Genomic DNA, 12728 nt, shown 5'->3' with positions numbered 1-12728 from the left:
CAGCCCCTGCCTGCCCCTGCGCCAGCCCCTGCGCCAGCCCCTGCCTGCTCCAGCAACAGCTCCTGCCTGCCCCTGCGCCAGCCCCTGCCTGCTCCTGCGCCAGCCCCTGCCTGCTCCTGCCTGCTCTAGCGACAGCCCCTGCCTGTTCCAGTGACAGCCCCTGCGACAGCCCCTGCCTGCCCCTGCGACAGCCCCTGCCTGCTCCTGCCTGCTCCGGTGACAGCCCCTGCCTGCTCCTGCCTGCCCCTGCGACAGCCCCTGCCTGCCCCTGTGACAGCCCCTGCCTGCTCCTGCCTGCCCCTGCGACAGCCCCTGCCTGCCCCTGTGACAGCCCCTGCCTGCTCCTGCCTGCCCCTGCGACAGCCCCTGCCTGCCCCTGTGACAGCCCCTGCCTGCTCCAGCGACAGCTCCTGTGACAGCCCCTGTGACAGCCCCTGCCTGCTCCTGCCTGCTCCTGTGACAGCTCCTGTGACAGCCCCTGCCTGCCCCGGCAGCAGCTCCCTTGCCGGCGGGCAGCAGACCGAGTCCCAGCCGTATCCCGGAGCGCTGCCAGGCCCTCCACGACTCCCGCGCCTCTACCCAGAACAGATCCGAGGGGGAAGAGGAGAGCGCGCGAGCCCAAGGCGCTGCCGTCGCCGTGCCGCCCGCTCGGGCCGCGTTCGCCTCCCGCGCCAGCCGCAGGCCGAGCGCGCGGGGGCTCTTCAAGACGCGTGAACACGGAGCGTGAACAGAAACATGGCGGGAGAGCTTAACGTTTTCACTGCCTGAATACCCTCCAAATCCACGGAGAGAACTCTTATCAACACACACGGACGTTCCACACACAAACCCCCAGTATGTCTAACGCACTCCCTGACAATCGCTTCCCCTTCTCACTTCCTCGCTCTTCCTCCTCTCCCATCTGCCCCAAATACATATTAATTACGCCGCAAATGGAGCACGTTTTAAATCTGCCGTTTCGCTTCTCGCCCGGCGCTCGCCGGCGCAGCTTCTCCTTCCGCGCGGGCTGGCACACGAGGGACGGCTCTTTAAGGGTCTGGCTGCGTTCTCAGCGTCGCTGCCACTTCGCTCCCAAAGCACCATCGCTGCTGCTATTCCTGGCTCAAGAACTGCCCCCGTGAAGTGCTCGGAAAATAGCTGCTTTCCTTCTGAAGACGTCGATTCTCTGGTTCTTTGCAACAGCCTCTGAATAGCGGACAGCTTTAACTTCTCTTTAAAAACAACAGATGAATGAAAATAAAATCTGTACGGTTCTGTTTCCATTCAGAAAACTATCTCAAATGCAACTACAAATTAAACTTGAATTAAATTGACTAAGAGTCAATTCTGCAATAACTTTAAAGTCAAAATATCGTTGTGGATTACAAGCTCTTTTCAGTGGTGCCCAGCGACAGGACAAGGGGCAACGGGCACAAACTGAAGCAGAGGAAGCTCCAGCTGAACCCGAGGAAGAACTTCTTCCCTCTGAGGGTGCCGGAGCCCTGGCCCAGGCTGCCCCGGGGAGGCTGTGGAGTCTCCTTCTCTGGAGATATTCCAGCCCCACCTGGACGCGGTGCTGTGCCCCCTGCTCTGGGTGACCCTGCTTGGGCAGGGGGTTGGACTAGATGGCCCACAGAGGGCCCTGCCAACCCCTACTATTCTGTGATTCTGTGATTCCCTTTTATAAACTATACGATTGAAATCTCCACTAGTTAAAATGTTAAAACTGGAGGAGAACATCAGACACGGTCTCTTGTTGCGTCCATTTTTCTTGTCAATGCCACAAACTTCCTGAAACCTACTTCAGTTTCCAGAGGCGGGTGCTCACAGAGGGCACCCGCCCCAAGGGGCTGCGGCTGCTGGCCGGGGGCACGCGGGAAGGCCATGCAGAACCCCAGCGAAGAGCCAGAGCCCGCACCCCAGCTCGGGCAGAGCCCAGGCTGGCTTCCAGCCCAGCCGGCGCGGGCGGCTGGATGGCTGTCCCCTCCCACCCCCTCCACAGGGCACGAGTCTGACAAATGTGAAATCCTTCCTTACGGATACCTGCAGGCTGAAAAATGGGATCTGCCACGTCACGCATACCACTCGCTGGATCGCGGGAACTCCTCCTGACGCACACCAAGTGACGCCTGCCCAGCCCCACCAGGAAGCCCTCCAGCAGGACAGACCCCACCTTCCCAAGCGCTCTCTCACCTCTGAAGGTATCTTCCATACTGCCATGGTTTTCCTGATGTCTAACCTGCATCTTCCTTGTTGAAATTTAAGCCCATTGTTTCTTTTTCTGATCCATCACAGGCATACAGAACATACACTTTTCTTCCTTGCTAGGCATTTCTGCACTTCTAGCTCCAGTCTTTGATTTAGCAGCTCCAATTCCTTCGCCCTTTGCAAGGCTCGTTTTCCAGACCTCTGCTCATTCCTGTCGCTCTCCTCTGCTCCCCTTCCAGCTGGGTCCCTTCCTTCTGCAGGCACAGCACCCCAAGCTGGACTCCATCCTCAGTGGCCTTGCCAGCAGGGCCTCACGGCAAGCAGCAGTGTTTACTGCCCTCAGTATGCCCGTCACCTTTTCAACAGCGTGACACCATGCATCGGGTTCACCCTGTGACCAACTCCAGATCGCTTCTGCAGCGAGCTACTCGCCGAACCGTAACTGTGTCCAGAGCTGTTCGGGCCAAAATAAAGAACCTTTCCCTTTTCTTTACTTCTTATTCAACTACACAGTTTCTTCACCACCATCCCATATCGTAATCTCGTCTTCCAGTTGCCTTGCACTCTTCTCCAGTTTGGTATCATGAAAAAATTTAATGAAAGCTGCTGTTTATAACTGAAAAACTGATACAAATATCTACAAATTTTGTCTCTCACTCCAAATGTTCTCATCCTGCCAGGAAGGACCAATAGCTACTCCTCATCTACAGCTTCCCCAGCAGCTATCACACTTCTTCTCGTAGATTCATCTTTTACTTCCCACTTACACCACTGCTCATCCATCACAAGAAAGCCTTCTGAGGCACTGTCGAGGGCTGCACAAACGTCTCTGACACGGTTCCCCCTCCATTTCGCAGCGCCTGCCGCGCCGCTGACAGGGCGCGACCCTCCCTTGGCACGACCCGCTCTCCTCAACCCGCATCACCTCGGTACTGCTCTCACACACAGTTCCACACGCGCTGAAAGAGCTGCTTTGGTTATTTTTGCTAGTATCACTCCAGCGGCTCACAGCCACTGCATCAAGAAGAGTGTGGGCAGCAGGACGAGGGAGGTTCTCCTTCCCCTCTACACTGCCCTAGTGAGGCCCCATCTGGAGTGCTGTGTCCAGTGCTGGGCTCCCCAGTTCAAGAAAGATGAGGAGCTACTGGAGAGAGTCCAGCGCAGGGCTACGAGGATGAGGAGGGGACTGGAACATCTCCCCTACGAGGAGAGGTTGAGGGAACTGGGCTTGTTCAGCCTGAAGAAGAGAAGGCTGCGAGGGGACCTTATAAATGCTTACAAATATCTGCAGGGTGGGGGTCAGGAGGATGGGGCCAAACTCTTTTCAGTGGTGCCCAGTGACAGGACAAGGGGTAATGGGCACAAACTGAGGCACAGGAAGTTCCGTCTGAACATGAGGAAGAACAACTTCCCTCTGAGGGTGACGGAGCCCTGGCCCAGGCTGCCCAGGGAGGTTGTGGAGTCTCCTTCTCTGGAGATATTCAAGACCCGCCTGGACGCGGTGCTGTGCAGCCTGCTGTAGGTGACCCTGCTTCAGCAGGAGGGTTGGACTAGATGACCCACAGAGGTCCCTTCCAACCCCTACTATTCTGTGATTCTGTGATTCTGTGATCTGTAATTCCCCCTTGTCTCCCTTCTCACCTTTGAACATTGGTTGTTTCATTTTGTGTTTTCCAGCCCTCAAACTCCAAAGAACGCTGGCGAGTCAGAGCGCTCCAGCCCATCCTCGGTGTAGTCTACTACGAACTTCTTCACTTCTAGACAATTCCAAATGCTTTCTTTCCTTGAGTACTTTCAGCTCACTGTAGCTTTAGTTCCAAGTCAATCACTAGCTCCCAGACGAAGGGAAAAGGCATTTCAAGTATTCCCGATGCCACCTATCAAGTTCTCCCTGTTGCCCATCAGACCAGTTCCACTGGCCTTCCTTTTACTACTAACAGGTTTAGGAAAATGGTTTCTTCTTGTTCTTGGGTTTTTCCCCCTAACAGCTTCAAACCTCTTTGTTTTTTATTCGTTTCTGGTAGCATCAGACCTGTTCGCTGAGCTGTATGAATTCAGCTTTCCGATGATTTTCACACGACATTACTGCCTTTCGGCTCTTCCCAAGGACCAAACGCTGATTTCCTGGTCACTTTGACTTTAGCTGCTTTCCACCTTTCACTTCTCCACCGTCCCAGAGACAGGTCCCGCTCCCCAGTCTCTTCACACGCCTTGTCAGAGAACTTCCAGCCGCACACCCGAGCCGCTGGCCAGGCTCGCCGCCTCCAGACCCGGTCTCCGCAGTCACACAGCTGGCTGTCCCCAGAGCACGGCTGCCCGCGGCCCAGCTGGGGCAGGACGCGGGACTGCTGGCTCCAGAGCCAAGGCAGGGCCTTGGAGTCGGGACGCTTGCGCACAGCCCCCTCTCTGAAAGCGAGGGCAGCAAAACTACAAAGGCATCTCACTGCTTTATCCTTCTACAGATTTCTATTTTTCCTTCTCCTGGTGAAAAATTCTAATCACTGTCAAAGAGATTTGAAGCAGCGGATTTATTTTTCACGCTCTGCTGCCTGATGTCAGATAACATACACAATACAGAAAAATTCATTCCAAAGATTAGTTTACTGATGAGTTTTTACCATCATTTTTCATTCATAATGCCTGTATTTGTGCTACACAGAGCTTGCAACTTCTCTATCTATATTCAAAGCTTTAGATGGAATTTTTTAAAATTCCATGGGAGACAAAACCCTTTCGTGGCTGAGCCTCCCTTCTCGCAGACTTCCCCATTACTGCATTTCAGAAGGTGTTCATCACTCAGGAGCGCGTCTAGGCAGTCCCTCCTGCTGGCCAGACCCCATCTCCATGCTAACTGCTACATTTTTGTCCCTGCACAATTATTACTATTTTTTTTTCCCCCTTCCTTTTGTCTAAACACCTACCTGTCACTAGTGACCTCTGGTAATACTGCCTGGTTTCCAGGGCCGTGTACCAGACAACAAGCACTACCAAATCCTAAAGAAAGCCCAGAGGGAAAAAACAAGAGAGAGAAATGTAATCACCACTCCTGCAACTCTGGTGCTACCTGAGCATCCCTGTACAACCCTACTTCCATGAGACTACTGGCAAAAGATGTAATCAAAACAAATGCTGGTAATTTCCATATTTTTTAAACGAATGGCATAACATCAAATGTCATCCCAGTAGCAGGAAAACTTTTACCCAGCCACACTGAGGAAAGCTTGTGTATAGCGATGCGCTGCACGGTGAACTGCTCTGCAAATTATGGCCAACACCTGGCCAAGCGACGTAAAAACCGAAAGCTGCTTGGCGTTTTATTGCAGATAAGCACCGTGTGTTTGCTGTACACAGCTGCTTCCCACAGAAGTAGTGGAAATGGGCAATTCTGGTGTTTACAAAGAAACATCACCATGCTAGCTCCTAGATCAACAGCCGCGATACAACAAACCCCACCTTCCAGGTATTAGTATGTAGCACATTGGTTTAAAAAAAGTGTATTTGCTCTATAAAGTCTGAAATGATATACATAGAAAGTGTGCAAACAAGATGAATAAATAGACTGTCTAACCCCTGATTCCACTGGATAGTGTTTAGTGTTTTAACTATTACATATGAAAAACAACGCTTACAGAACATCCAGAATAAATCAATTTCTAAAGTTGCTGGTTTTAATTTTGTAATTTTCCAATTAAAAGCAAGAGCACAGTAATGTTTTGCCAACCAAGATATTCTGTTAGTGGAATTACCGAATATGAGCCCAAAGAGATACAGTTCAGCAAATCATTTCCATAAAGGCAGTTTTCACACGTGCTGCATTCATTAAAAATCAGTCTGTTTGCCATGCCTCCAGGAAATCGAGCTAAATCTTATTTCAGACTTTTATGATGAGACTTTATTCATGTGCTACAGAACTACTTCTGCATACACATGCCTTACCTACAGCCATCAGCTAAACTGGGCACCTGTTCAAGCACGCGTTTAGCTTGACGGCCGCTACCACCTTGCTAGATCTGATGCAACAACTGCACGGCAAAGCCTAGCTGCGGTTCCTGCTGCGCTGTGCTGGGAGCACCCTGGGCTGGTGGAAGGGGTCCCTGCCCACGGCAGGGGGGTGGGACCTGGACAGTCGGTGAGGTCCCTCCCAACCACTCTGTGATTCTACGATATTATCTCTCCCTGAAACTTTCCTCCAAATTTGACTTCACAACCATAACAAATCGCTCTATTAGAAGTAAAGTAACCCACAGGTAAAGGGCTGGATGTTTGAAACGAGTGATTTTAACAGTAAGCAGTTTTAGTCTTGCTTCCTAAAAAATTTACCAAAAACAAAGTTAATAAGCAATTTATAAGAGTTAACTGGCCACACAACAGCACTCAGCAACCACAACTGCCCACAGCACCGCAACACGCATATACCACGCCACTAGCACGAATATGCAAACTGCAGCTAAAGAAATCTCTAAACACGAAAGAAAACTTCCAGCTCCACAGAAAAGTTCAGCACAAAATCTGGCATCAGCCCACAGCAGCAAAATAAATCTCTTACTGCTGTCAAATTCTCACTTCCCACAGAACAACAGCTACAACAAATTAAAAGCGTAACTCTTCAGCTCCCACAACGCTTGCCTGTTTTCTCATTTTGACTCCTGCATGAATTACTTGCTTTCACTTCTTCCCAGACTTCGAAAACGTATGTTACGGATCCCTTCCACAGAACACTCAACTTGCCAGTACCAAAGCAGCGCAAAGTTTCACCACGACTCCTGCAGGACATGGTACATTTCTTTGAGCTGATGGATGTTGGTTCCACATTGCTGAACTGCAGAAAAGCGAAAGGCGTCTTCAGAAAAACTGATTACTTCTTTTGATCTTTGTTCTTATGATCATCAAACACACAGTCATTGCCTGGAGACTCCTATACAAACTTCATCATTTGTAGAGAAACAAAGGAGGATGTATTACTTGTTATGTTTTTATCTCCCATGGTAGTTCCCAGAAATTACCTTAATTCTTTTAGATCACATGGCAAAAGGATCATCCCATTAACGCCTTGCATTTTAATGAAGGAAGTTAACTATTCACCACATTTATTGAAATTAATTGACAAAGTGGGGAGGGAGGAGCTAAAAAGCTTCATCTTTAAGTAAAAGTAACAAACTAGACTAGGTATGAGAACACTGCCTTTAGATTGCAGGTACAGCTTCCCTTCAGTAGAATCCTGAAAAGGCTTACAGAGGGGGCACGGCAGGAACAAGCTTTGTAGCTCAGGATGAAAGTCCAGGCAAATAACTGTTCTACAGAACATGCTCTACAGTGCTACAGAAAGTAGTTCCATAATAGTTAACAACGAATAAAAGACTTTTCAAGGGATAAGATTTCTAAAACACTCAATGCAATTTGAAATGTTTTAGTTTCTTCTCTTAACAGTTTGTCTAGTTAATGGTTTAGAGATTACCTTAAGAGAGAAACAAAAAATCACTACTCTCATCCACTTCACCGCTATTTCCAGATGATAAACCTGACAAAGAGTATATTCGTGGTCATTAACTCCCACTTTCCTTGCACTGGCAGAACATCCTTCTTAATTCATGACGTTGCAGTTCGAGTTCTAGTAAGTGTCTTGGCTAGGCCAAGGCAGAGGAAAACAGAGGCTGCTGATAAGAGACTGAAGAAGATAAAACCGTGGGATTTTCACAGTGAAGAGGCTGGCAGTGCCTCCCTAACAGCCTGCCTTGTACCCGGGTAGTTCTAAATAGAGCCTGGAAGGAATGTGGTTGCGTAATTTCAAGCTACCTATGAAGGAGTATGACCCCATAAAAAGCCAAGCTACAGACAGGCATTCACATTAAGCATCTTCTGCATACAAGCTGCCAGCTTACAACGATCCTGGCTCTTTGATTAACATCAGGTCATCCATCAGAAGAAAGTTACTGTTGTTCATCAGGAGTGTAAAAAAGCCACATGTGAGACTTGCTTGGGCAGAATCCAGCACAGGCCTACCAAGCTCTGGGTAAGCATGAGGCCACCAGAGAGCGAGAAAGCCCTAAGCACCGATGTATTATTGACTGCCTCCAGACTTTGAAGACACCTAATAAAGTCCATGAAGTGACTGCTCTTCTACCATGCAGGTGCTGGTCAGACAGACAACATTCCAATTTATATGGGGATCAGGTACCTACATTGAGTCTTCCGGACAACTTTGATTGTTTTGTTCCTTCCCTTCACTTCCCCAGAGAACTTCTACTTGCAAAAACTCTTCAGTAAGTGAAATACCCAGGGAACCAGAGACAGACATTTGAAGGAATACAGTTCCTATCGATGATAAGAGGAGAAAGGCGAAAACTTCCTGCTGACAATGTATTGCTCAGTCAGAATCCACGTTTAAAATTCTTCATTTTCATATTCACAAAAATATGACCCATTTTGAATTAAATTTCATGGAGAATTCATAACTTCAGTGCTGGAGGTCTTCAGGATACAGAATCCCAAACTCTTTTCTAAAGCTAATAGTTACTCAGATCCTAACAGCTATGACGGTAAGATTTTGGCCTTCCCTGGATACTCTTTCTTACTTCTTTGGTCTTTATGCTCATTCAAGGTGAAGACGAAGCCAGTATGAGAGACCGGGTAAGACTGTCCATATGCGTACTTCATGGCTCCAGAGGTCTCTCAGGAGCGAGATACGCTACACGCCTCTCAGCCTCACAAAGCAGCCCGGCACGCAGCTATGGTCGTTACAAACTGAGCCTGCTAGAGGTGTTTTTGTTCTCTAAGTGTCTGTAGTTAGTAAATGAACTGATGCTCCACCTGCTGGAAAGAGAAATAAATGAGTTGGAGTATTCAGCAAGTTCTTTCTACAAGGAAGACGTAACTATTTAAGTCTCAAAACACCATCTCTTGCTGTCAACAGACAAAAAAGTAGCCAAGCGTTCAGCTTGTCAGAGATTCCCTTCCCTGCTCCAAGAGCTGTGCGCAGATCTCCAGGTGCCTTTGAAATCTTTTGTTCTGACTTTAGATAGAACCACAGAATGGTCGGGGCTGGAAGGGCCCTCTGTGGGTCACCCAGCCCAGCCCCCTGCCCAAGCAGGGTCACCCAGAGCAGGCTGCACAGCACCGCGGCCAGGTGGGTCTTGAATATCTCCAGAGGAGACTCCACAGCCCCTCTGGGCAGCCTGGGCCAGGGCTCCGGCACCCTCAGAGGGAAGAAGTTCTTCCTCATCTTCAGCTGGAGCTTCCTCTGCTCCAGTTTGTGCCCGTTGCCCCTTGTCCTGTCGCTGGGCACCACTGGAAAGAGCCTGGCCCTGTCCTCCTGACCCCCACCCTGCAGATATTTAGAGGCATTTCTAAGGTCCCCTCTCAGCCTTCTCTTCTCCAGGCTGAACAAGCCCAGCTCCCTCAGCCTCTCCTCGTAGCAGAGATGCTCCAGTCCCCTCCTCATCCTTGTAGCCCTCCGCTGGACTCTCTCCAGTAGCTCCTCATCTTTCTTGAACTGGGGAGCCCAGCACTGGACACAGCACTGCAGATGGGGCCTCCCCAGGGCAGAGCAGAGGGGGAGGAGAACCTCCCTCGCCCTGCTGCCCACACTCCTCCTCATGCACCCCAGGATCCCATTGGCCTTCTTGGCACCCAGGGCACGCTGCTGGCTCATGGTCACCCTGTCGTCCCCCAGCACTCCCAGTCCCTCTCCACAGAGCTGCTCTCCAGCAGGTCAGCCCCAGCCTGTCCTGGTGCAGGCTAGTAAGCCACCACCTAACAATTTTGACTCTGTGCACTAATTGCTTTCAAGTAATACTTTTGCTACGAATTTGATACGGGTTAACTTGTTTTGTGCAATATGGAATATAATATGAAGTGGAAAAGCTGCTGTACTCCTCCTCCTGTGCTTTCTACTAGCTTTTACTGCATTCTGAGTTTTTCCAACAGTGACAGAAAAGCAGCAAAAGAGTAAAGAAACTAATTCAACAGTGTAAACCATCTGCTGCTGATAGTTCCCAGGCTGACAAACTACAGGAACAAGCGCTTATTTCATACAGCAAGTTGAAACAGGAATTAGTCAAAGCCTAAAACCCTCAAGGCACAAATGCATCTGGCAAGACTGAAGTCAGACAGCTAGTACTATACTCTTAAAAGCAAAGTTATTTTATGGATTATGTTATGATTTATGGTGGACTTTGTTTCATGATTTACAGTATGTTTCTTAAAGATCAAACAAAGCCGTTTCAGATAAGTCTGTAACGATGCTTGGAAGCAGTCTAATACTGACCCTCAGCCAGCCTGAGCCACTTGAGCTGCTAACTCTGTTTCTACCATATCAATAATTAATAAGATTTCCAAAAATAAAATAATAAGCATCTAAATAGATACACACACACATTTATATATTTTCATCTATATCTAACACAGAACATTAATCTGACAGTTAACAAACATCTCCAAATCAAGCAGCCATAAATGCCAGCCCCCAGCCCTGCCGAACTGGGATTTGCAAAGATGAGAATGCCGCTCTGCCTGGTGGAACTCACCGCTTTCCACCCCACTACAGCCGAATACGCCGGAGTACAGAAGCAGAACCTCTTCCCCTCGCTAAAAAAACGTCACTTTAAGTAAATGAACCATTGCTTTATTTTACCTTTTCGGACTTGTGTTTCTGGGGAGTAGCTGAGTAATATTTTCACGTGCATCTAGATAACCATAAAAGCTATAATTTCTGAGAGAGATGATTTTCTCATCTAACTAAAACTTCTAAGGACAACACCAGATAATCTTCTCTGCTGGAGTTCAGTATCACAACAGCAAGTACAGCAAAAATAGTGAAAGACTCACTAATGCCCAAAGGCAAACACTGCAGACAGTTCAGATCCAAGTTTTGTGACGTCCGACAGCATTAACAAGTGACAACGAGCAACACTTGAGGTCACGCCGGAATTACTAACGGTCAGGGTATCGGGAACCCCCTCGTGACGCAGTCCAAACAACTTTTTCTAAGCCACAGGTAACTGTACTTAGAACAACCCCTGCTCTGCCTAACACGACACACCTATACAGGAGTGATGAAAAAAGTGATTTATACCAGTTACTGACTAAGCCCATCTCCACTGAAAAAGTGAAAGTTACGCTATCTCTAGCAGGGATGGGCAAATAAGAAGAGAGCTGCTGCTTATTTTCTTACCAGCAGCTTCAGGGAAAAAAAGGTAGCTAAGAGACTTACTCCTCAACACGCTATCTGCAATAGCCAGAAGCAGCTCGGTGTGTCTGTCTGCAAAGGACGGAATGAAGTGGTAGCAAGGCCTAAGATATCGAACTGCTTTTCCCAAAATACTATTATCCTAACCTGAAAATAGCAATTAGAGAACTTAAGCAAGTAAGGCATAGAAGTGTCACAACACAGGATAAGCAAAGTTCCCATTTTTGATTTGCATATAGTTACATGCAAAGCTCTTTTTAAAGAACACTAAAATTGCCAAAACGATAGTCAGAACCTTGGAAACACCCAAATTAATCTGTAAGAATGAGCAGTAAAGAGGTATCTGAATGTCCTGAAGATCATAGCCACTGTAGCTCTCAAAGAAACAATAAAAAAATGGAAAAGACTCCACAGGTCTGAGCATCGCAGTAAATAAGGAGACGTTTTAGAACTGGATCCTAGAAATGACATCGTATATTCTGTAAGAAAGAGAGCAACAGCATACACGTGATGTTAAATCCTGCCATTTCAAGACGATTCCGAACATTCCTGAAGTTTTTACAACACCCGCGCTGACAGCGGAGGGCACGACTCCATGACGAGGCAGCCGATACCCCCGGGCTTTCGCCTCTTACCTGTCTGGGTCTTGCTGGGATGCTGCTGTCCCCCCGGGCCCTGCTGCGGAGGGGGACTCGCCCCCGCGGGCCCCGTCCCCGGGGCCGGGCTGGCGCCGGCCAGAGCCCCAGCAGGCAGCGGCTGGCCCCGCTTTAGGAGCTGCTTCTGTTCTTGCTGGCGGAAGCGCGGCGGCACCTCGCGGGGCAGGTAGCGGGACGCAGCGGGCTGCTGCCCGTTGGCAGGCGCGCGCTTGCCATTGCTGCCGCTGGGAATAGTGCTGGTGGAAGTACTGGTACCGGTACCGGCAGGTTGGGGCTGGCTTAAACTGGTCTTAATAGGTTCTGGCACTGCGTAAGAAAACACAAAAACAAACATTGCTTTAATACCAGAAAAGCTGTGCGTTGGGTGTTCTTCGTCTGTCACTGAGCAAACGGATAACGTTTTTCAGTCTCCCAAACAACAGGTGGCAAAACACGGACTATAAAATACGCAAAGTATCTCCTAAATAGAAGAGTGTTACGACCCTTACTCAGGGCTAGTTTACTACGAACGTCACCTCCCAAAACATTTTATATAACAATTTTGAAATCTACATCTAAAAAAAAACCTGATTTTGTACGGCTGTAAACATTTCTGTACCAGGACACAGCTGATCAGGGCTTTACAGCTACTCTGTGCGAGCCTCCAGGGCTTTTTTTAACCGTGCAACCCCACTCCCCCGGGCTCATCTCCCCGCTTGCCG

General features: G+C 48.9%; 1 protein-coding gene across 12 annotated transcripts in view; it reads right to left on the bottom strand.

Moving 5' to 3' along the window:
• TNRC6C (trinucleotide repeat containing adaptor 6C) overlaps positions 1–12728 on the bottom strand; it is a 339037-nt gene that overhangs the window by 46727 nt on the left and 279582 nt on the right. For all 12 annotated transcript variants that reach the window (XM_075441217.1, XM_075441221.1, XM_075441219.1 and 9 more), the window contains one exon: positions 12007–12333. In XM_075441217.1, coding sequence (XP_075297332.1) covers positions 12007–12333 — 327 coding nt within the window. The remainder of the gene's footprint in view (positions 1–12006; positions 12334–12728) is intronic.

The sequence above is a fragment of the Opisthocomus hoazin genome, chromosome 21 (genome assembly GCF_030867145.1).
Source record: "Opisthocomus hoazin isolate bOpiHoa1 chromosome 21, bOpiHoa1.hap1, whole genome shotgun sequence".
NCBI lineage: Eukaryota > Metazoa > Chordata > Aves > Opisthocomiformes > Opisthocomidae > Opisthocomus > Opisthocomus hoazin.
This window is presented reverse-complemented; position numbering and strand designations above follow the sequence as displayed.